This window comes from Sceloporus occidentalis, unplaced genomic scaffold (assembly GCF_023333645.1).
Source record: "Sceloporus occidentalis isolate IW3139 unplaced genomic scaffold, rSceOcc1.0.p SCAF_195, whole genome shotgun sequence".
Lineage (NCBI taxonomy): Eukaryota > Metazoa > Chordata > Lepidosauria > Squamata > Phrynosomatidae > Sceloporus > Sceloporus occidentalis.
Window position 1 is genome coordinate 551,291 of NW_028317175.1, and position 26,297 is coordinate 577,587.

Consider the following 26,297-nt stretch of genomic DNA (forward strand, 5'->3'; position numbering starts at 1 on the left):
CTGCTAGTAACCTGGCTAGAAACAAAGAATTGGTGAAACTTGCTCTACAAAATGTGCCACCTTATCAGAAATTTAAAAAAAGGAATTATTTTTATTTAGTTTAAATAATTTTTTTGACTAAAGGATTAGCCAATCAGACAAATAGGCATGGCTATGAAAACCTGACTTCAAAATTATATTTTAGGGTCTATTTCAAGAGCAGACATCATAGAATCTTCTTAGTATTAGTGGTATGTGTTTTACCTATTTACATTACTTGGAGTACTGCTGTCGCGTAGCTTCTCTCAGGGGTGTCTACATTTTTTTTTGTTGTTTTGCAAAATGTTTTTAGAAATTTTTTTTAAAACTTATGTTCAGTTCTATTACCAAGTTGTGGTTCAATAATATGATTTCAATGGGGGGAAAAAATCTTTGTTTTGGTGTGTTCATGCATTGGGTTTACAGAGTTAAAAAAGTCCCCCTTATAAACAAATGTAATCATTTTTTTACAATATATTACAGCACGGACTGGGGAGATTGCTGTGAGAATTCTTTAGTGGCATTTGTTCCAGAAACAAAAGAAAAAAACAAAAACCAATGCACTTCTGTTTCTAAAAATTAAAACAATCAGTGAAAACAATACTTTTAAAGATATTGCCTGCTATCACTTAAAGATCTACAATATAATTGCCAAGTATAACACATGCTCTGAGCTGCGTGCTAGTGAATTTTTATACCAAGTTTAAGTCTACACTGAACCAGTCAGCGATGTTTGTCATGAATTGCAGAATGCACATTGGCTCAGCCTGTTCACAGGAACAGTCAAGTGCAGTTTTGTCAAAAAAATGTACAAAAAACGAAAAAAAATAAAAACTTAAAAAGGTCTATTCCCTTCCCTATATTTCAGAACAGGTATTCTCCAAATTGTCTGTACAAATAATACACTCACTAATCCCGTTGCCCATTCACTTTTTTAGATGATCTGTCATTTCATTTTCCTGATTTCTAACATGTCATCAGTTACCTGTTTTGATATACAATGTAGTGTCTCTCTCCAGGAGCCCAAAGATTTGGAAATCCAATGCAGTGAAATAGCTGCAGACCTATCTCTTTTATGTTCTATGGTGTAATTAGTTAAATTACAACCATACTTCCAGCCTAGGTTATTATAATGAAGCTCCATTGTCAAAGCTTACTCCCACTGCAAATCATTAGAGTCCAAAAAGTCAGTTGAAAACATACTTGGGAGAGTAGAGCTTAGAGGGGTAAGAGAAGATGCAGAGTTGGGCATAGTGATATCCAGCCATTCCATGTTGTCCAGACTTGTGTCATGAATATCTAGCGATAAGCAACTGGTTGCTGTAAAGGGTGTTTCAGTGGTATCCATGGGTGTAGAGTCCTGATCCAGTATGCTATGGTGTTGAAGGAGATCATTGTTTAGGTCATCAATTAGAGAAAAAGTATCTCTGTCATCACCTTGGCTTTCCAGATGAGGAATGTTGTTTCCTGCTGGTAATGTTCCATCCAAAAATGCTTCTAATTGACTTTCTAAGCTTACCGACAAGCTATATGTTGGTTCCAAACACAGAGGCGGCGCTACGTGTACCTGCGGCGGTGGCCTTGACACAGCAGTGTTCACCGGCATGGTGGTAACATTGGCAGTAACGGGTCTCCGCTTTGATATAGGAGAAGGTTCTTCTTTTATCAGCGGGGAGATTTCTGAATAACAAAGAATATTCAAACATGTAAAACATCAATATTACTAATAAATTGACCGTTAATTAGTGAATTCCTGTCTTTATGTCTTGTATGTCTCATACACAGTCACCAGTCTGGTAGTTTTTCAATGACAGGCAACATAAACAATATAGATTTTTTATGTTAAGACTGGAGTTTTCATTAGCCAATGCATGCAATGCATCAGAATCAAACCTGCACTCTAAAAATTAAACATTGTTACAAGGAAGCAGGTATTCTACTGGTTTCTACTAAGCTGACAAAACTCCTTCCACAGCTGACTTGACAAATCTGAGTTAAATATAAAACGTAAACCAATGTACCTGTTGGCCTAATTTGTGCCCATTTCCTATTTCCCATTTCACATAATTTAATTTAAAGCAACCTGGAAAGTTACCAAAGTCACCATGTTTTTTAGATTTCCTGCAAACATCTTTGAAATGTTCTGCAAAATCTTTCCTTACTTTACAGAAAAAAAAACAAATATGGCACCAAATATAAGGTAAACCCATGTAAGCCAAATACAAGGTCTTTGCACAGTGGCAAGAAAGATAATAAACATAATCAATGCATTCTTAAAAAGCATATGTATAGAAGGCATTTTAAATGCTCATTAAGGTTCCAAACACATAGTAATAGGTTCTACAGTATTGCATTTCATGAATAACTTATATGAATTACATTATTTTTAATTATAAAGGAATTTATGACAAAGTAAAACACATGTTTGCCACTTTATCTATCTATCTATCTATATATATAGTGGCAAAAGGATTCAAGAGACATTTGCCTCTTACTTTTTCATTAAAGATGATCTGTTATATATATATATATATATATATAATCTTTAAAGAATGTCTCTTGAATCCTAATTGGGTTTTTGCCAGCGAGTGGAGCTGTATAACTTCTATGGTTGATGGACATTTGGAAGGAGGGAATCATCTTGTTTACCTCTTCTAATGGCCAAATGAGCACAACACGATAACATCGATAATAAAAAGACGACAACATTTAGAGTCAACTCTCGTTCTCCTAAATGAGCCGCCATCTTTGCAAAAAATTAAATATAACGGAAAAATGTTTCAATAAAGCTTGACTCAATGAAGCTGTTTTGCGCACCTCTTAGATCACGTATTTATTATGGTAATGCTGTCTCGATGTCTGATATTTATTACATTTTACAGTTACAAGTGTTTGAAGTTTGATCATTTCTCTTTAGCTGTGGTTATTTTCTCCGTGACTTTATTTTGAAAGTCAAAAACATGTAATACTAAAGGATGTGGTTGAAACTCAAACTCGGCAGCCAGCTATGAAATGTTTAAATCTTAACACTGTCATTAACGTCATTATTCTTTGACAGCAAAATGAAACAGAGCCCTGACCATCTGCCATAAAACTAATCAGCCTGTACTTTCCCTACCAAGTATTCTGATGGGTGTTCTTGATGCAGGTCTTACGTGTTTTTTTATGAATGATTTTAATCAAAATTTCATAAAATATTTTTTATTAACAGATGGCAAACTTTAGCCGATCATTGCATTATTTCTGGTGATGCTGGATATAAAGCTAGGCAACAGTTGCTCCAGCCACACCTGGACAGTAACACCTGTAAAGCTTCGGTTTCTTTACAAAATATTTTATAAACCTTTTATACAGGTTAAGGTTATTCTCGGCATTGTAGCTTTGCATATTCATTTATTGGTTTTGTAATGTTTATCATAGGTAGTGGTGTAGCCTGTGTCATTTTTTTTAATGCATCGTATTGTCATGTCCAAACCAGAACTCAATGTAGGTATTCACCAAATATTGTAATTTTAGAGGAATGAACTGTTTTTATCATACAAACTGTAAACTGACACTGTCATTAAGGGGTTAAACCTAAAAGGACAAAGCCCGTACATGCACGGGCTCAAAATGCATTGTTTTTAATGGGTTTACGGACCACCCATTGTCCTTAAGGGGTTAACATGTCCTAGTCGTAGAAAAATAAATATTACCGATTTAGAAAATCTGATTAAAATAAGTATAACATTCCTGTTCACATGTGTATTAAACCTTTTTAAAAAACAAACAAAACATTTTTATCTTTAAAGTAAAAAGGAAAGTCAGAAATCCCACATTAGACCTTCTGAGGCAAATACTTTTTTTATTTACTCTACTATAAACTAGAGTTAAGGTGCATAAAATATGTTGTAGGCCTCTAAAAATAAAGAAAAGGGTTAACAAGAGAGTTATAATGATCGGGTTTATACATAGGAGAGAAGGCTGCGCTTGCCTACTCAATTCATGGTTTAATTTTCCTTCAGCTGTTGTTTATTTAAATTTGGCTTTGGACTCCTAGTCAGCGGCCAAATGCCTGTAACATAAGTCTGTCATTCTCCTATCAACAATGTTACTTCATGAGAATGATTGCAGAGAAGTAAAGGTTCCAGGCTTTCACTATGCATTTTCTTCACTGCATAGTAAGGAATAGTCAGCTCTGCACAAACGCAGTTCAAGCAAAAGTTCATTTATTGTTTGAGAATAAACTCAAAGTATCGGTGAAAAAAAGATCCGACTGAGATCAGCTAGAAAATCAGAATGTAACGGTGGGATGAGAGATGCTGTGCACATTCATCCAGAGAGTGGCTTATTACTACCGTAACATTATCTGATAACTGCACCATTTACATTATATAGTCTCAAATACAAGTAATTCAAGTGAAATTGGTATAAATAAAAAGTGAAAGAGTTGTCTCTGAAAGTCTGCAGGTTATGACACAGCACAATTTTGAGCTAAGTAACTTTGGTGGATTTACCAACAGCCAGTGTGGGGACAATATAAAATATAGGTATAGATAATGGCATTAAGTTTAGGTTCAGTTGCTGGCTCATGTGAGGTTTCCAGGGAGTCTAATAAGACCCCCCCCCCCCCATGTCCTAGCACAGAAAGCACCCCCACTGATTTCAGGGAGTCCTTCTAGCAGCTACAAGGGGTGCAGAGGAAGAATACTTTGCAATAGGTAAGCTTTTGTTGTTTATATCAAACATGCTTTAACATATATTCATTGTGGATGCTGCTGACTGGGGCAATATAGTCTCCCTTTAAATACCACCAAAATAAATATACTGAGCAAACAACGAAAAGCACAAGGTATCCCTGATCTTAATTAAGGAGTTCATTTATATAAAAAGCTGTGTATTTCATGCCTATTCACAAAAGAAATTAAAGATGATCACAATAATAAATGTGAAATATTCCTTAAGTCACAAAGGAAAAACAAACAAAAACAAATCTTACCTCCACTTTTAATTAGGATATCAAACAGATCATCCATCTGCTGGCTGTGTGCATTGGGAACCTAAAGAGATGTAAAAACAATTACCTTATAGAAGATTTGGCACAGACAATAGTACCGCTGCTCATAACCTGCTGATGATGACCAGCTTTATATTTAACAGAGTTAAGTCATTGCTTGATAAATGAAATACAAAAATACTATGTATGTAAAATTGATTTATATTTTAACAGCTCTAAAGCACTATGATAGACAAAGAAAATGTAGAGCTACTAGAGAAGAATGGCAGAGAGGTCGAGAACTGCGCTTACAGTTACATTGATAGATTGTGTAAATCTTAAAACAAAACAAAAAAAAAGAAACCTGTGCATTTCCATTTATAAAATATGGTGGTAAATACTTGTGTTTTCCTTGAAATATCGTCCTTTCACACATTTTTGAAGACCATCAGCCAAGATAAACCACACAGATGCTGGTGGGCTATCTTTCTGAAGCTCTTCAGAGCGAAAGCCACATTCTGCCCTGTTGGGAATCTCTGTGTGAAGGCAAAGGCAGACTTCACCTAGTAGCTTTACAGAATAGCACTGACTCGAATGATCTAACACTTAACAAGACCTAGTGTGTACTGCCGCTACGCCAGGCTAGGCTTTAAGTGTTTATGACTGCTTTCCTTTTATAGACCACACAGGCCCCCAGCCAAATAAATGGTTATATAGAGCTAACAACAGGATGGTGGACATCATCCCGCTGCTCTTGGTGGCTTTTTGAGCATCTTGGAAATTCACAGTCATGTTACCGCAAAGAGAGCTAGTATTTGCTCTGGCATGTTCGTGGTCTGTAAATCAACTTTTTTTTTTTTTTTTTTTTTTTTTAAGTTTCTCCATCCCACTGGCACTCAGTGTGTTTAAATGCCAACGTTACTACATGTAGGGGCTATGAAAACTATTTTATTAAGCTGTTTGCTTCACTAAAATTTCCTCCTTTTTTAGTCTAATAACAGAAAAGATTTCTCTGTCGCTGATCAGGCAGTTAGCTTAAGCTTCTGTAAGATACAAAAGACTCATTTTACAAATATTAAAAGTGTCTTTAATAGGTTACTTTTAGTTGCAAATCCCTGTTCCTCCCCTTTTCTAGGACCTCAGACTCTATGCTTGGTATGAGTGAATCACTATGTTCTTCAGCCTTAAAAGTCACAATACTACTTATAGAAATAGCGGAAACTGCATTTACAAACTCATCCTGCTTATTTGCTATTCAGGGTCACTGTCATACACGCTCCTCACTGATTCTATGATATAAATGTTTGAATTTCATCATTAAAAAAAAAAACAACCCAAGGTGGAAAGTAATTGATTAAAATAGTCTAGAAACCACTATATTCTGAAGACATGCTTCTGAAATCTTTACATAAGGGAAATAAAGCATTAAATAATAAGTGTCCATATAACATAATAGACGGTTACAAGCAATGACAACAGTCCTAATCCTAGTAAGGTCCTAAGCAGTATTCTCATAAATCTATCGTACCCTTTATAATATATGCTCTCACAAGTTAAGTGGATGGACCCATTCCATTTTGTTGAGCAAGGTCTTGTGTGTACAAGCACCCGTAAATATTTACTCTCCAAAGCACCTATCACCTGATGGCTGGTACAGCTGGCTCAGTCTGGCTCGTCAGCGGAGTGTTACTGTATGGTGGTAGAGTGTGCAATACTTAGTAGATGTTGTACGCATGTGTATTTGTGAGCATAGTTGTGTTTGAGCATATGGTATTAGCGTGTGTGAGTATATGCAGTCAAAATGTCTGCGTCGGCATATGGAGTTAAGGGTGTGTATGTATGTTAGTATATAATGTTGGCATGAGTGTGCATGTGCTTGTGTTTGGAATGGGCGTGTGTTAGCATTTGGTGTTTGTGTATGGTGTTAGCATGAGTATGTGTGTAAGTATCTTGTGTCAGTGTGGGTGCTAGTGTATGCTACTAGCATGAGCCAGCATCAGGGGTGAAACTAGTGTTAGTGGTGCAAGGGAAGGGAAGGAGAGGGATAGTGTGTGTATATGTGTAAACCTGTGTTGTTATGTGTGTGTTTTAGTTGCAGGGATGCTAATCTTACCCCCTGACTGCAACACTCCCATTTCTGTCACAATGACTTAATAGAAAATAACTGGCGCAACATTCTACGGCATCCATGCTTATTCCTTGGTGAGGATATGACCACAGTATCTACTTGGTGGAACAGAACATTAGTATGAATGAGCGCACGCACAAGGATCCCATTTGGCAATTATAAAAAAAAAATAAATGCATAATTTGTTTCCATCGTGGCACCATTAAAACCCCTCATTTACAAAAATACTCTATAATGTGGAAAGTAAAACCCACCTCGCTATTGGATCCCTGGATGTTACGGGCTTGTTTTATGGCCTCTTCATACCGCGGAGGATCTTTAGCTTTGGTTGTGGAGTTGTTGAACAATGGTTGCCGTACAATATATGTTTGGGGAGGGGAGGACGCGTTGGACTGCTGAAAAGAGAAAAAGAGTGTTTTTGGTGCACAGTTTGTTGGTTACGGTTTTGTGTGTTCACTATAAGTGCAACGCAACGCCATCAAATAACATCGACAGGAAAATATTTTTTTGGCTTATCTTTGGTTCTCTTGGTTCAAATAATGTAACATGGAGTAAAAATACAGTTTAACAAGTGGGTTTCTGTATAGCCCCCGGCCTGTCTACAAAACATATAAAACATATACTGTATTAGTTAATTTGGTATCTGGCCCATCCCAGCCTATGCCTCCCGGCGTGTTGTTACTTTTACATAAGGCCCTGCCGTTATATGGAACAATGCCTGGTATTTGCACACAAATGGCCAATGACAACTAAATCCCCTTCAGGAAACAAAGCATTCCTAATCATTTCCAAAGGGAAAAAAAAACATTTCTTTTACAATAAATCCTTAGAAAATATGGAATCTGGCTGCCCTTTAACGTTAATGTAGCTTCTCTAAACCACCAAATTGCCAGCAAGGGATAGAGCCTTGCTCTCTAATAAATTTTGTTGTAATGTTTTCCTTAACAAATGTTTCATGCTTTAAATTGAAAAAAAAGAACGGAAAATAAAGAAAAGTATTGAAATATAACACACACTCAGCAGAAAGAAAGACATTGCAAAAAATATTTAATAAACATTGCAATCGATGTGCCTCAACACCCCGAGAGATGGGGTGCTGGTGCTATAAGCAGATCCCAGGGACCCAGGGGCCCGTTACAGGTTGACCAAAGGACGCTTGTATAAAAGCGATACAGAATCCTTTAAAGTAACATCTATGTAATTTAGTTTTATAAAAAAAAAAAAATTACATTTGTTGTCAGAAATATTGTCTATTATATAATTATTATTATTTTTACTTCCTATATTATAGATGGGGCCCAGTAAAATTGTATTGGCCTAGGGCCTCCAAATACCTCAAAGGCAAGTAATCTTCAGACATGCAGGTATTTGTCTTTAATGTATATGCTAACATTCAGGCTTGGCTATTAGTATAAAAAAGACAAGATATTTACAGTAAAGTCATGAATGCCGTATAGCCCTTTCTAGGACTCCAGGCAATACAATACTATTTTACAAGAAAAAAAGTCTGACCTCCGGCAAAGCAGCGGGTCCATTCTGCACTGGGGCAGACTGCTTCGTTCTTGGTTGCTGGGAACTAGGTGATGCAGCGTTGCTGAATGGTTGGGGAGCAGCAGTGACTGGGGTTTGTGGGTAGGAAAAAATATTGTTTGATGTAGCAGGATGGCAAACCTGTGAAACATAGATCAGGAACAATTTCACATATATACATAGAGGGATAACATTAGATTTTTACACATATATATAATATTCTCATGTATGTATAGGTCTGTGTATTCATTATGTGAATCAAACACAAACATAAAAATAATGTAACCATTACATGTAGTGCAACAATTACACACACACACAATATTCTCATTTAAAAAACGAAATATACTTTGAATTCCAATGATCAATGCAAAGTTAAATACACCATCGCCCTCTACTGGCCAAATTATTACATTACAGCACTCTGGAGGTGGCTGTTTCTGTGGGACCTGAAGGGCTTGTTAGTATTCTGATTTACAGTTCCTTCTTTTCTGTCAAGAGGTGTAGCAGATAACACAGTCGCCCACAAGATTAAATATCAGGATCTCTTGTGTGTTATGCAAGTGTATAAATTTAACTGGCCATAAATTAGACTGGACATTTACAGTGATTTTTCCACTATTATATGTAATTGTATGACAATACATACAGGTGTAAACACACCTGAAAGCCTTACTCACAAAATAATGTGTATGTTTCCTTCTGGCAAGTTGTTAATGTTAAACCAGAATATAAGACCGTATGGAAAGCATCATTGGGTTTAGCCCATCTTTAAGAATTATTACCCATTTCAGGAACCTCCAATACTTCACTGAATGAATACTAAGAATGTTGTGGTGGTGGCCGTTTTAATTTGCAATCGTTGCACCCTAAAATATACATTATAGAGGGACTAAGCGTAGCTTCACAAAGCACATGGTTTTATCTACACATAAAGCTTGCCAAAAATGAAAAATGTCAACATATTCCAGGTTAACCTTTCCACGGAAAGTATATTTGGATATTTATAAATAATAGCTATATTTTAAATGAAAAAATACATATTTTTTATCTGTTTGAATAAAAAAAAAATCAAAACAAAACAAAAAAGAAAGGATGGCAACCCAGAAGATCATCATGACACCAGAGTTACTCACCATTACCAACAGGATGCCAAGTCTACCTGATTCAGGATATCCAGAAACCAAAATAACGGAGGAGTGTATGCGAGATTCAAAGACGAAATTGTTTATAATGTGAACAATGAGCACGGCCGATTTATGCAAAAATTATGTTACTCAAAATCACTTTACATACAAATACAAGTATATCCAGCTTTTCAAATTACAAACCTTTCTCGTTTGCTGGTTTTGGTTCAGTGTCTGTGTTGTAAATATGTCTTGTTTCAATGAAACTGGCTGCTTCTGAACAGTTGGAGCCTGGACGACAGCTGACGAAACTGCAGAGACCTGTGTCTTTGCAGGACTAGGTGCAGCTGCTGTAGCCTTAATGTACATAAATACACACAATCAACCAACATTTTCCATCAGTGGAAGAAACAGTAGATATGCACGAGTAAATTAGTCTAAAATATATAATAGTATGTATATATAAGTGTGTGTGTGTGTGTATGTGTGATTATGGATGTTTTATGTATAAGTATGTAAGGATGAATGTGTATGTGGTTTGAGTGTGTGTTAGCACAGGTGGTGTGAGAGGGAGTATGTGTTAGGATGAGTGTGTGCCTGAGTGCTAGAGTATGAGTAAGTGTGTGATTCCATGTGTCAATTTGTGTAAGTGTGCTTACATATGTATGCCACAGTGTGTCGGAGGGGGGCAAGGGTGACACAATCTGTTTGGGGGCAAAGATTGCACTGATAAGCTGTTTGGGGGGCACTGACAAGCTAAGAGCAAAGATTGGAGAGGCAGGCTATTTGGGGGTTAGCATGGCACCAATACATTGCTGGCCTGTGTTATAAAGGATGCTTCAGTTTTATTTACGGTCTCTATGTTATGTGGTCAAGGAGACTTTTCCTACAACCCATATAGAGTAGAGAGGTGTTTGATACATGACACCCGCTATATTCCATATCTGCTGGTGAACACTGGATTAAACCAAGCTCATATATGTATTTTTCCCATTTTTGATTCACGAATATGATTATATGGACTAAGGTAACTCTGATTCTGCACACATTCATTGTGTATGCGTAGTAAGGATGCTGAACTGTACAATGTAAGACATGCAAAAGTAGGAGTTCTACCGCTATATGCTCATAGTTTTTAGACTGATATAACATTACACACCTGAACCATAGACAGTTGCATCCCATTGGTAGTTTTGATTGAAACTGGGAGCAGGATCTGAGCTGTTGATGTGGTTAGCAATGCCTGCGACTGGGCCATCACCGCAGTTTGAGACTGCCTCGGAGAGGCAACATAAAACTGTTGGATAATGTTCTGATGCTCAGGTTTGGCTAAAGGTACTTCTTGCTTGATGACTACAGCATTATTGGCAATGATGCTTGGGCCACTGGAAGATACGGTCGTATGTCCCAGTAGATGACCACTTGTTACAACTGATGGTTTAGAATTCTGACAGTCTAGCACATTGTTCTCTTGTTTAATATTAGCAGTAAAATTCTTCTGATCCACATTCAGCATAAGATTAGAACAAGATTGTCCTCGTTTCTCCACCTCCAGCTGCATCTTAAGCACTTCAACAAGTTTTTGCTCCTGTTCTAACTTTCTCTTCAGCTCTTCAATTTGCTTTTCCTTTTCCTGGAGCTTACGGTCTTTTTCAGCAGAATCTAAATCCATGCTTGCTGTAGTTCCACTTTCCTCATTTACACCAACTTTAATGGGGGATGTATTCATAAACTGGGATGGTGACATCATGGTCATGATTTCTGCAAAGGTGTCTGTCATATTAGTGTCTTCTGTGCTAAAGTTGGATTGTTCTGAAGGGGCAGGCGACATGGGCAATGGAGAGTTCATGCCATCCGTGTGTGCTTGGGTACTACCAGCTGTGGTGGAAGAAACATCAGGAGAGAAACTGGATGTTGTGCTGACGGAGTTACTTAATGTAGTCGTAACCTCTTCTGTAGTACTAGTGACAGCAGTGGTGATGGAGGCCACAGTTATATTGTTTGTTACCACTCCATTGTTGTTAAAATCCTGATATGGTTTCAGACGCTCAATAAGATCGGTTTTTGTTCCAGATACTGGTAAACCTCTCAGCTTCAATTCCATTTTAAGTTCTGCAACCTGCAAAGTTCAGTTAAACATAATGAGTATACAAAGCTATGAGTGTATTTGGTTATTTCCAATAATCATGTATCATTTTTATATTAAAATATATTATATTAAAATATATTATCTTTCATACAGTGAAAAGATGTCAACGGGAGATGGAAAAGAAAGGATGCATCTCCGAATGCATCGCCTGTAGGGCACTTAAATGGGGAGGGGAAAGGGGCAAATGCATTTGGGGGATTCTCTAGAATCCCCCCATATATTTGCAAAACGGACCATGCGAAAATTTAAAGGGACCACACACATATCATATGCATTAAAGTCCATATGATAGTTGGAGTGTCCCTTCAAGTGAATAAAGCCTACAAATTGATTTTAACTGGCTAAACAGAGATTAAGATATAAACTACAGATTAAAATATTGAAGTGTTAAAACATTATAACAGAACATATCTACAAACTTTAAAAAGAACGGTTCAGGGACTGAGAAACCAACTAATGAAAAGGGACACATTACATTTCTACAAAAAATAAGAAAAGGTATAATAGTATAATACAAGGTGAGGAATTACCGGGAATGAAACCTAGAATATCAACTTTTTTACCCCAAGTCTACTCCTCTTAAATATAGCTTATTCACAAGCAATAGAAACAGCAAAAACAACAACATACCTGGAGTGATCATTTGCTTCTATGCTGCGCTTTCTTAAAGCGGTAACCACAACAGTAATAGGAAGGTAAACTATTACTCTTATCTCACCTTCATATCATCCAAGTTAGACGGCAACGGACCCGCTTTTTTAAATGGGATACTGTTCTGTCTGTTCATGATGGGGGTAACTGAGGTCACGCTGTTATTCATATTGTTGGTGATTGCACTGCTGCTGGTTTGCTTGTCATTACGCGACCTTAAAAATGGAATAAAAAATACAACATAACTAATCAGCATTTATATTATTATATAAAAGGGAAACCTCCAAATGTCAATGTGTATTTAGAAATAGAGAAATATATACTTAAGTCAAACCAAACCAATAGAGAAAAATATTACTGTGAATTAAATGGTATTAAGTACAGAGAGAGATTGATTAAATATTTATGCGGCAATAGTAGTTTTAATGTAAAAGGTAACTAAGGGGAATGTGTGTCTAAACTAAATATCAATTTTTCTTCTAATTATTTCGTAATATTTGAAGAATTTAATGTTAATTTAATGTTGCCGAAAGTCACCACTAATACCTTCAATGTCTTTTGTAAAAATGTTTTTGGAAACAGAGTATGTAACTAAATGTGTATGGCACATGAATAAACAAAAAGGCGACATTCCACATCCCATAAAGAGGTCCTTTTCTATGCAAACTGAAGGTGGCATAACTGGCCCTACCCCATAGGTAATCTAGACAGGCATAGGATGTTGCTACCCGTAGCCCGTTCCAATTAAAAAACATGCAAACAAACATTAAACTATGTTAAGAAGTCAAAGAGCACAGGGGAGGGAGTATAATTTAACATGCACCTGAAAAGAATGGTTAGGAAAAGGTTGGAGCTAATCATTTGACCACACAAATTTACATGAGGTGCCCAAATATCCTGCACCCAGGCTTCCATGACCCTAAACTAACCCTTGATTAGTATCTATTGTGTCCATATTTTATTGGCGAGCTATGACTCCTTTAATTTCTGTACACAGTGATATGTGTCTGCATCTTCGTACAAGAATGTTCCAGGAAAACACAAAAAACACAGCTCCATGTCTCGAAGTTGGCTATGCCTTATGATGGTGAACCCTATTCTAGAAATGCATAAAAGACTGCAGTCAGCACAAATCATGACGTACTTGAGCGGTGCAGGCAGGATCGTATGGTAGTTGTAGTGTTGTTGCTGTTGGCTCAGGATCTGCAGCTGAAGGAATAGTTGCTGTTGTTGCAGGAGACGGGCATAATTGGAGTCCATCTCTGGCTCGATCTTCTCTCCTTTCTGGTCTGGTGGTATATACTGGTGGTATTTTAACTTTTTTACCCGTGGTTTTGGTTCTTTGGACTTTTTACGAGGCTTGTCGCTTGTACTCTTCGGCTGGCTTTGCTATTTAGAGAGAGGACAAAAACCCCAAAAGGTATATAAAGGGTTTCCATTTATGGCCAAGCAATGTTTGTAGAACCCTCAGATTTATAAACCAACAAATATAAACGCACAGGTGGCATGTACTCCACTAAGGTCCATGGGTTCCCATTTAGAATATGGATGATTTTGGCAAGCATATGTTTGGCACAATAGTTAAGGCAGGTACAGGTTTCTGTTCCCATCAGATGCTGCAGGTCACATGTAAGCTTAGAAGTGAAATCTAGCTCAATAAATCCAGTTTATTATTACGAAATTCATTGTTTTCACACCAGACTTGCTTTATTGGTGTACAAAGTGCTCAACCTTATCTCAGCCCAATCCCGTATGCATTTAATGCTAATATAAAAAGGTGAGGTTCCTCTTCCGATTTCCAGATTCAAACCTCTAGTTTATAAGGCCATCTGATAGATTCCAGTTACCGTTTTAACCAAAAGCAACAAAAATTATAACTTCAAAACATAAATCCTTATGTAATGCTTCTTTACATTTAGAAGACCAGGTTCCCTATTAACATGAATACAGTGCCAACTGGAAATAAGAGATCTTGCTTTTTTGCAAGCTCACCTGGGCATACATCTGGAATAATCAATGTTTAGTTGAGCCAACATATCCAATTTCCCCCCAAAAAAGAAAACACTATTGTTTTAATGACTAAACATTTTTATCTGCTTAATCCAAAATGCTGGGGATAGAATAAATATATACTTCCCATTCTAATCATACGTTTGTTCTGCTGAAATGCTGCTACTTCCTGTCTAGCACAAAGTCAGCTTTTACTTCTGTTCTCTGTAATTTAAATTCAAGGACATTTTCAAAAGCACAGGAAGTAGCATGGAGCTCAGCAGACACGTCTTCATCCACCAAGTCTATAACAATAGCCATTCCAAACTACTTGCGAAAATATAATAAAAGGTATGAAGGACTGCTGTGGCGTCCATTTCCAGGACCGATCCTGACGATCATGTTTAACACAATAAACGGCAGAGGAGGCCTTTCATGGTTAAACTACTCTATTATATTTGCAATCATAGAGCTGCCTACATATCCACGGAAATGATACATTTGACAAAATACAGAAGCCAGTTTGATTCATAAAACCCATTCGCCCCATCTGAAAACCCATCCTTTAATGCTTAACTATTTCCAGAATCACCACTTTACTAGACTTCTTTACTTCTGCCCATGCACCACCCAAGCACAATACTTATATTTTCACCGATACGAACCAGCGTTACGGCAAAAGCCGTGACGACTCCTCTTAACAGCTCAACATTTTTTTGGCATGTTTTTTCACCGCCATAACCCATTAATTACAGCTTAACACAGTGCCTGACCTTTTTAACCAAGCCGAGATGTTGCTTTCCAGTAATTTGAAACATGCTACACAGTCATGTAATCTGCGCCACGGGGTGGCATATTAATATAATAAAAAACACACACTTTACATTTACATGTGAGCTGCGAACCTGTATAAATTAATTGCGATGATAGGGTTGTGTTAACGAACAGATGTTTTGAACAACTTTGCTCACAATTTATTTAAAATAAATCAATAAAGCAAAATGATCAAGCCTTACAGGCACATGAAAGTGTTAAAGCAACCATGATGATCCAATCATATCATTTATTGTACCCTCATACATTCTTTTAAGAGGGTCTTTCCAGACTATAACTGATTCTATAGAGGAAGCGCTAAAAAGCCCCCTCAGTTCATATAGTGACGATAATACACGGTTAATCTCCCCCATCAACAGCAACTAAGAGAGCGCGGGTTGTTAACATTTTACTGTTAGGAAATAATAAGAACAGCGTCTCTGACAGCGACTACTCTAATACGAACGGGCCAGTAATATAATATATTTACATAACATGAAAAATAAATGACTCTCCTTCAATGCTCTATGAAGATTAAGACCCCCCAACTAGTCCTACCATCTATAATGTTCCATCTCTATAATGTATCTTTTAAACACATGTTAAGCTTTGTATTGCATCAGGTTACACACACACACACATACACACACACGTCAGTAATGGCCCCACTAAACCTTTTTGTTGAGGGCTCCAAAAACCAATCCTGCCTGGCTGACTAAATGTTCTCCACACTGCAACATCACACGGCTCTACAAACAAAGCGTGAACACAAGAAGCCCGGTGGCGTGATTGTGTATTTACCTTTACCAGAGTCGGCCCCGGCTTTGGGAATGTGGTGGTAACCGGTGAACGAAGACAAAGTTCAGGAGCGGGAGTTGGTGGTGGTTTAAAGAACTCCGGGAGAGGCGAGTGAACTGTTTGGCACTGCAAAGAACAACGCGACATTCACAATGAGAATGCAACAATAATAATAATGATGAAAAATAACACACACTTATGCACATTATTTTATAACCATGACCCCCAACCTCCCTTGTAGTCACTTAGAGGACCCAGATTGGTGTATCTCGTGTAATTTCAGTATGCCTGTCCTGATAAATGCAGGTATTAAAAGAAATCGGCAGATACAAGAAATGGGTTTCTACAGCAAGTGCTCCAAATACAGCACTTTGCCCCAGTATGGCTCCAGTTTCACTGTAATAACCGGGGCGGGAGATTCAATAAACAAAATGGCTGGCTGACCCCTCCAGGATGCTTTTTGTTTATAAATTAAAGTGGTAATTCTAGTGACACTAAGTTTAGTAACACCTCCATGTCTCGCATCTGAGGACTGATGAAGTCAGACAGGAGACACTAGGGGCATACCCTGAAATTACACATTTAGGTGAAGAGAAATCAAACATATAAAAAAATATACTTGAAACGTATATATGAAATAGCTGATTGCAACTAACGCCTGGCATTTGATGTACATCTTTAACACACACAGCTCTTCCAGTTTAAGATCAATACACGCAGTGGATAAATTTCAAGTATTCATTGTACGATAAAATTGCTTACGGCATCACATTTGACCACAGAAGCGGTAAGCATATAGGCAACGCATATTCACATATGTTAGCTGTGGCAGGGATATGGAACAGATAGGTTTAACAGTCGTCAGTGTAGAGCATTAATTAAGACCACATCTTTTTAATGTTCCTGCACTAATCCTCAAATGAAAACAAAAGGATCTGGTATCAGGTTGTCAACGCAGTGTTCCAAGCATGAAAAGAGATCTTTTGGAAGCACCAGGGGGTTCTAGAAGCTGGAAGAATAAACTCTCCTGGCGAACTGGCTGCAGGCCATCTTTTTGTTGAAGGAAAGTCGGAATCTTTGCCAGAAATTCACAGAACTAATGGAGGTCTGCCAGGAGCGTGCGCTGCAGCAAGACGCACATGATAGGAACATCACAGTCTCCTCTGAATGCACAGAACCATGCCTTGTACGTTTACGTCACTGGGCATCTTGTGCCAGTCACTTGTCATTCATCCATCAATCACCACACCTTGGTTTTTACATTTTAAGACATGGTATATTGGCTTTGGACAAAATGGCTGCCTGTTTGGACAGAGTACTGTTAACCCATTCCTGTCTTGCAATCCTCAGTCTTATGCACAGGATTAAATAAAGTATTTTTGTGCTTCTTATCACCATTATTGAAAAAAAAGGACACTGCCCAAGTTAGACTAGGAGACAGATAAACGCGACTACTTTGTATTGTATCTGCTCACGTCCACTTAATTTGTAGAAATGTCTGCATCCAGATACAGAATTCAAATGAAATAAAAACATTTGTTATTGGCTTATTTTACTCAAAACAAAAAGGGGGCCTTCCGGCGGCTACTTTACTAGCTCAAGGAGTCGTGACCCATTGCTTTTGCGTGTTTTGCCATACACTCATCTCTATTGTTTGCGGTCGCTGGGGTGAGATACTGGGATAAATAGAGTTGTGCTGTAAATGCAGAGTTTATTTTAAAGACATTCCAAAATATAATTACAGATTAGGCTGTATTGCTTCATTACTTTCGTAATTAATCCCTCAGAGCTCACCGCTACCTATTAATTTCTAAAGGCAAGGAAAGCACAAAAAGTGGCTTGTTGAAGATTCCCTCGTTGATTGAAGATTCCCTTAAAGTAAGCACAGATGATTTTAAGTATTTGTTAATGTAATTGGCTGTGATGGGAAAATGAAAGACTCCTAATCGCAGGCTGGCGATCGTTTAGTAACAGGGCTAGCTTCCCGCGACACGATCACTGACTGCAACATGAAAGCAATGAAGCACATGGCTGCCATTACTAGACGTAAGAACGTTCAGATGTTCAGAACTGCAGTTAATGTTATATTCTAAGTTGTGATAACACGGAGAATGTGCCTACTCTGTGTACGCAGGAAAGCGGGGGAGGGCTGGTAAAACACTTGAAAAACAGCAGACACTCGAAAGAAGATGAGTAGTCGCAACTATGACGTCTTGATCGCTTCATACAGCGTTAAAAAAAAGGCTTAATCTTTCCAAGGAAAAACAAGGTCAATTGTTTTAAGTTATGAATGGTAAGCTAGCGCTTTCAATCAATGCTCTTTCCTGGAACTCTTTGTGTATCCATATAAGTATTGGTATTTGGAGTTGTATACTTATTAATGTGTCTGGAGTTTTTCTTGTCCTCTGTCTCAGCAATATAAGAGTGCTAAAAGGTATGCTATTATATTTCTTCTTTGTCAACCCAGCAAACGCATTGTTTTAATTACATTAGGGGGGGGGGGGTTATAATATCTATAAGCAGTAGTTTAGTACGGGTCATATTAACAAGAATGTGATGAGGTAACTCGGATGTTCACAGTCTTTCCAGAAGTGTTAAGTGCTACCCTGCCTGCTTTATTACTAACTTGCTGCCAGGAGAGACTTTTTACAGTATCCAAAGAAAAAAACATGCGTAACACACTTAAATGCTACACTTTTATACCATAAGACTGTTCCTTAATACTATATCTCCTTCAATGTGAGGTTTGACTTAATGCAGTTATTGTCTCTGCCTGTATGCAAAGGAAAATGTCACCACTGACTGCATGGGGAGGAATAAGAGTCCCATTTTGGGATTGAATGTATATCTGGTGCTGTTTTGCCTCACAGAGTCTCTTACTTACTCACAAACTGTCCTGTGATATTATTTTATTCCAGGCATGATGATTCCAATTTGTTTAACCCTAACTCTTCTAAATCCTTTGGAATATCATTTGCCATCCGTATTATAAGATAAAAAACACTTCCGTGCCCCCAATGTGTACCTGAATGGTAGTGTTCGACATCGGAGAAGAGGAGTCACTGGCTTTAATCTCTCCTGGAGATGCTGCGGAGCTTTGAGATTCTTGGCTTGCCGGCTGCTCTGGGGATAACGCATCGCTGCTGTCTTCATCAAATGAGAACGCATCCGGAGTTTCTGGGTACGTTTCATCTGAGGACAAGAGGGCAAAAGAAGTCAGGCTGACATATAGAGGGCCACCCCTTCCATAAAGCGGAATTAATGTATTTCCTTAAATCCCAAGCTATATGATTCACTATAGATATGGAGGGGGCTCCAAATCACAATTGGCTAACAACACGTTATCTGGCTTTGTAAATGTAGACCAACATAGTGCACCACATTGAAAAGGTTTGTATCTGAATGAAACAATCCCCTGTCTCAACTATTACTACCATCTCTGAAGAGCTATTAGTTATTAGTTCATCGGGATAACATTATGCAGATTCCCAGCACTTTCAATGCACTTCATGCTTTTAACATAAAGCTACTGGTGTAGTTGTCACTTGGCAAAGAATTGGGAGGCACAGCAGCCTGATCTTATTCTTATGCACGTCTGCAATACGTATTTTCTATATGCTTAAAGGAGGCGCACAGCCACCATACTGTAGGATCTACATTTTTTTCACCGTCCAGCAACATCCTTCAAACCATAACCCCTTTGTTCACAATCCCTGCAGATCAGAGTTCAAATGAATATCGTACAAATCTCATTTGCCTTAAGCCATGTGAAATCTGATGCACTTGCCTGTAATGGCTTCTTTAACACTCGAATCAACTGGAAGGATGTTCTTTTGTACCAGCTCCATCGGACCAGGCCTCTGGGCGATCTTTTCATTGAGGTCATCTGCTAGTCTCGCTCGCTTAAGTTTCATCTGTGTAGCCTGCAAAGAGGGCTCAGCCAATGTCTCTGCAGAGAAGGAGGAAAAAACTCAGCACCAAAAACATGGAAGTTTTATTATCATATGCCATCATATAAACTTGTGCAAATGGACCAAAAATGATTGACAATTGTCCACTGACAGTTTCCTTTTTGGTCCATTCTTTCTCGGGCTACGGAATTTATTTCCTAGTGTTTCTGTTTGGACGAAAATCGGAGGGCATTTTACATTCGGAAACGATATTCATTGTCACTCAGCCGGTGGGCGCCTGTGCGATGGATGCAGACAACCTCCGCTACTGCCCTCCACTTCCGCTGGGGTGTCTATGATGGAGCGCCGGCGTCACATGACCTTCTGGTGCTCAGTGCTCTCCAGCAGCAGAGGTTTGTCTACGCGCATCAAGCAGACGTCCACCGGCTGCCCCCACTAGACACAGGGAGTCTGGAGGATGGGGGGGGGGCACAGTGGCATATCAGGGGGGCATGTGGCATACCTGGGGTATAAGGCATATAATAGGGCACAGTGGCATTTAGGGAGATATAAGGCATTTAGGGGGATATAGAGGCATATCTGAGAAAGGGCAGCAGAGTGGCATACAGGGGGTATAAGGCATTTATGGCAGGGAAGAGTGGCAAGCCTGGTTTTTTTTATTCTGCTGTTTTTAACACCCAGTTTGTTAATTCAATTTTTTTAAATCTGATTAATCGAAAAAATAATCAGCCAATTAATCGATTATGAAAATAATAGTCAGGTGCAGCCCTAGTTGGGGCCACATGAGACATGAAATTTCACAATCTGCAAGATTAAAACCAAAGAAGGTTTACGAGTGGATGTGATAAAGACAAATCCTTTCTGACAGCGTCAGACCATGAGGTTATGCAAGATACTGTGTTGGGATCATTGGGTTTGCAGATATCGCTCATTCAACCCCAGATTATTCAGACTAAAAATGCGTTAGACACTATAGAGGGTAGAGAATATTTAATAACGTCAACCAACTAACCTATATATAGACATATACTATCTCTATATTTTATTGGTGAGATCAACGCCTTTGACACACATTTGTTAAAACTAAAACATGCTGTATTTGCAATCTGAATTAACAATGCTCCATAGTGTTTCGGGCTGTCAAACAACAATTTGGCAATTTTGTGTATGGCGTTATTGTTGTAGCATCTGTAATTTTTGTACCGAACTCATCTGACCTGATATTCTGGTTCATGAGAAATGTGCGTTATACCACTCGACACAACATGAAATAACCGAGGGCCAGGGATATAATTAATGGCGCGTTTTCTCCCATGCTGTAATGCTAGAAACTTTGTAATGAATATGTCCGCTCAAATATTGTACGATTTTGTAAACTCAGATTTAAAAAAAAAATCAACATATTCCAAGATCTGAGACAAAATTTATTTTTCCCATTCATTTCTAAGCTGAGGTAAACCATTTTTTTAGGTCTTTTTGAGTAAATGTAACAGTTTTTCACCTACTCCTTTCCTTAAGGCGGTATGCGACATACCATGAACGATATTTGGAGTTAATGAAATTATGAAGTATTTGTCAAAAACAAAGTTGGCAAAAAGGGCTGAAAAAACATTACTATTTTCAAACTGAGATTGAGGAAGTTTGGCTTCTCTGCACTTCCTGTAAAGCAAATAAACTTCCTGTGTATTTATCGTCAAGAGGCCAGCGTGCAATGGAAAATGCGCCTCATCGCCAGCTAAAAAATGGCGCGTTCTATTTTGAGTACCTGTCAGGGTGTTTACAATTGCATACAATGATACAAAAACGGTAAGTATGAATATTTACAAGTTTTCCCCACAAACTCTCTACTATGTTATGCATCTGAACGTTTATAGACACTTTGACAAAGCTTTTTCAGTAACGACCTATCAGTGCCTGCTGTTGTGTCACATGACAATTAAGTGTTCCTGGCAAATACTTACGTTTGCAGTATTGCATTCAGTTACAAAATGGCTAAATTCAGAAGGTTAGGTGCAAAAGCACCTGTTTCTGTAATCTGTTATAAAGTTATTCTTCATGGTTAGTTACGTTCTAAGTGCACATTGAACTTACCATTCCTGGCATTAATCAATTAAAAAAAAAACCCAACAAAACACTGAAATAGAAAAAAATGGCTGTTTTGCAGGCGGAATTCACTCGCGTTCCAGGAACGAATTATAGGATTAATAGTTAAAACACTCATGTTCCTGCTAACCCCATTACTTCTATACAATATATACAAACTGAAAAAAAAAAGCTTTCTGTACAAGAATTTCACAAAAAAAGAGTAGGTGAAAAAAAACATTGAAGAAACATTAATTTCAGTCTGGTTGGTTATTATTATTATTAAATGTTCTTGTCAAGCATTATAAACGAGGCAAACTTTTCCACGGTTAACCGATTATTTGCAGGAAGGGATTGGGCATTTAACAGTACTGCTGCATCCATCTCTTATTCACTCTCATTCAGAAGTTTAAAGATGTCCAGACTACTCTTGGATTAAAATAATTCAGAGCAGGTAGATCAGCAAAATGAATGAGCTGTGTTAAGGGTATACTCTGTCACTTCACAGCTGGACAAAAGTAGGTTTAGATTATAGCTACAGGTGGGACTCTTCAATTAGACACCACATGCTTGCTTTAAAAGCACGAAAATACTTGCTTTTTACATAATATAATCTCTTTGCATAATGCATTCACACAATATCGACAGCGCTGCTTACCTTCTAAAATATGCATCCTTACAAGCTCTGAGCGTTCTGGCCGACTGCGAATCTTGTGTTTCAGGAAATTTTCAGTCTATAGAAAAACAAAATAATTATAATGTGCTAATATTTGCCTGGGTAACATTTATATATATATATATATATATATATATATATATGCATATAAAAAGGGGACGTATCTATGTCAACATTAAGCTTGTTCTGACTGCTGGTATCTGTAATATATTAGAAGTATTTTGTGCTTATAGACAATGCATTCCAGTTTATGTATTTTTTGTATTTTTGTTGTACCAGATGCATTCTTCCCTTACCCTGGCACGCTCCAAGCTTTTAATCTGCTCGTGAAATGCAGCAGGGCTTTTTAATGCTGAAAATAAAGAAACAATACAGTTAATTTCCAGAACATTTTACATTTACAGATGGCAATTCCAATGACATCATCAATTAAAGTTTGTACTGAAGACTCAAATCCATAAATATTGTATACTTTATCCGTGTCTCTTCAAGCACCATGTATGGCGGTAGAAAACAATCTGCCTGCTATCTTTTCAGACAGAAGTGTGACCCTTTAAAAATAATCACTGATTGCTTGGGTAAAGCGATACACAATTCATATGCACTAAGCTTCAAAGGAAAAAATGGGGGTTATTCAGTGAACTTTGAGCTGTGATTCAGCATGCATTATGAATGGCCTAACTCTGGAGAGATTACCTGCAGTACCATGGGAGCTGGTACGACATAATACCTATGAGATATGCATTCTACAGAGACAGCGCTGCCCTTTTCACAGGAATGCTCTTGATGATGTGTGATATATATATATATATAGATATATATATATATATATGAATGATGAAATGTTTCACATCATCTCAACTCATAGTTTAGAGCGTGAACCCTGCTGCTGCCCCAAAAAAGTAGAAACAATCAACAACTGAACTAAAATATGGAAATATATATATATATATCGTGTGTAATCTCAGGAACTATCATGGCTAATGCGTTTGCACCTTTTGGGTCCATACAGATGAAAGGGGCACAGAGTTTTTTGTCTTGCTTTCCCTAAAATATCATGATGAAAAGCTGAGTTTTTGAGGTCACTAGAAGTCATATTTTCCACATGGAATGCGTATAACGTGCTTCACTAATTCAGCGTGTTGGAAAGGTCACAATTAGGTATCAACAAAAGCCTGTCTAGTCATGAATGGTGGATTGGAATGTCTAGACATTTTAGAACAAAGGCCTGTAATTGATTCAGAAGAATACATCTAGATTATGCAAAATTAACAAATAAAAGGTGGAACAAACCAATGCTTTTTATATTTACAGACTTGGCCCTGATTTGCATGACAAACTGCGGATTCATCACTCATCGCTCATCAATTGTCTTTCTCTAGAACTTCCATTACGATTCACAGAATTAAAAGAGCGTGTGTGTTTAAATAGGAAAATACACATTTTAGTGTTTGTCACCAATATATTTCACTTCACCTGTAAGACCAGCAGGGAACCATTTCAGTGACTTCACCAAAGTGAAAAGGCTGTAAAGCCAAATTAGAACTTTTGTTTTAAAATAGGGACTGTTCCTCCAAATTTCAATAAATAATAAAGCAACCATCCAAATGGTAGAGCCATGCGTAGACGGGTTTGAGTGACTTACGTGGCATGATGCCTTGATCCACAAGTTGTTCTCTTGTGCGCCTCTGCTGCAGACGTAGCTGAAGTACTAAAGGAGGAAGAGAAAAACAGATATTATAAACAGTTTGCCGTACAGCCATTCTGTAATTTAGAAATGCATTACTGAAGATATAGAACGCCACATGTTTTCAACACACAGTGAAACAATACGTTTTGAGAACCGCAAGGAGAGAGAACATCACCAACATCTCACAAAAGCTTTCCCGTCATCTCCTAGTAACACCAGATGGATTGTTACACCTTTATCAAACGTAAAAGGTATCAAAGGGGACACGATCCATGTGGCACTCATGGTATCACATCCTAGTCCACATCCAGTCTGCTGATCTGATCTTTAATTACATGGTGGGGTTTACCAAGCACCAAAATATCATTAAACACAAGAATAAAACAGTTGAGTTTATTCATCAAGGCTATGGACAAAAGACTTAGTTTAAAGGAACAGTCACTGAAATAAAACTATACCTGAATCCTGCATGAAAATCTGTAACAACACTTTGTTATTTTTATGTTTAACATCCTATTTTTAAGTTTAGACAACTAATTTGTTTTCTTTTTTCAGGAATAGAGATCGTTTTCTCTTCTCCTTGTAATGTGCACCTCTATAGGGGCTTAGATTTCCCAGAATGTCACTTCATTCAAAAGCTGGCAACGACAGAATTAAGATACAAACTGAGCTCTGTGCTGTTGGAGGTTATTGAGGGGTGAGGTTTACAATATTTCCATGGATACGACTTGTGAAGGTTTATAACCAATATAAAGGAGAGAAAAAACAGACATCACTGAGAAGAACCCCTAGATAGGGTCTATCTGCAGTGAAAATACATACACTAGAATACACCATAGAGAGGATGTATCTCCATGGTAACCCGACAATGACATTCCTACAGGACACAAGCCGTGGGATGCCTTGGCCTGCCAGTCAGCGTGTCTCTGATATTGGGAGGCAAAAGATGATTAAGAGTTTCATGAACTGCTAGAACTATTAGACTGTATGTTCATTGGGTACACTAAAAGTATTTTACCATTTAACATCTAGTATTACTCTGTAAACCACAACACAGCCATATTGATTTCCCTTACCGGACATACTGAAAGAACCTAACCTAATATTCCTACTGCCAAAATAAATGAATGAATATAATATATTTATTTCAGAGTGAAATATATGACATGATGGAGTACCGCAAAACGAATTAGAACACGAGCGTGAAGTAATAGTGGAATCAAAACAAATACTAGCAGAAGGTGATTAGCATACCTGGGAACTTTTGTGCTCCAGCTAGCCTTCCCCTGCGGGACGCGGCCAGGACTGCCCACTGACGCCGGGGGCGTTCCTGCTGATGTCAGCGGGAAAACCTCTAATTTAAAGGGAAAATGGGCGGGGAGCAGTGCGTGTCAAGACCCTGCTCCCGCGACCCGGGGATTTGGGTCTTGACCCGGAGAACCTGTGCTTCACCTGGCAATCTCTGATTTGACCCAGGTATGGAGATTAGATAGGTAATCACTGCAATGTTTTGCTTGGAATTGCCATTTGTCAAGTTTTTCATTAATCTTGTCTTCAGACTATGCATTATCCGGCATTGTACTTCTATGTAGTTTAGGAATACTACATATTATATGATTTGTCTGTTATGGTGATCAAGATATTTCCTCTGTGATGGCATAAATACGCTAAAATGTGAGATCTTCCCAAGAGGGTATTCACCAGAGGGCAGGTCACATAAGTGCTGAGGTAGACTGATCTCTTTGTGTATCTGTAGATAC

General features: G+C 38.0%; 1 protein-coding gene across 1 annotated transcript in view; it reads right to left on the minus strand.

Moving 5' to 3' along the window:
* Window positions 1-1,171: 1,171 nt before the first annotated feature.
* LOC149278295 (myocardin-related transcription factor B-like) overlaps window positions 1,172-26,297 on the minus strand; it is a 32,112-nt gene continuing 6,986 nt past the window's right edge. Inside the window, exons 2-15 of the mRNA XM_089502118.1 lie at window positions 24,493-24,558; window positions 23,144-23,199; window positions 22,830-22,905; window positions 19,960-20,127; window positions 19,204-19,370; window positions 16,182-16,304; window positions 13,723-13,967; window positions 12,646-12,793; window positions 10,938-11,897; window positions 9,983-10,135; window positions 8,634-8,792; window positions 7,376-7,516; window positions 4,997-5,057; window positions 1,172-1,698 (exon numbers count right to left, since the gene is read on the minus strand). Coding sequence (XP_089358244.1) covers window positions 1,172-1,698; window positions 4,997-5,057; window positions 7,376-7,516; window positions 8,634-8,792; window positions 9,983-10,135; window positions 10,938-11,897; window positions 12,646-12,793; window positions 13,723-13,967; window positions 16,182-16,304; window positions 19,204-19,370; window positions 19,960-20,127; window positions 22,830-22,905; window positions 23,144-23,199; window positions 24,493-24,558 — 3,050 coding nt within the window. The remainder of the gene's footprint in view (window positions 1,699-4,996; window positions 5,058-7,375; window positions 7,517-8,633; window positions 8,793-9,982; window positions 10,136-10,937; window positions 11,898-12,645; window positions 12,794-13,722; window positions 13,968-16,181; window positions 16,305-19,203; window positions 19,371-19,959; window positions 20,128-22,829; window positions 22,906-23,143; window positions 23,200-24,492; window positions 24,559-26,297) is intronic.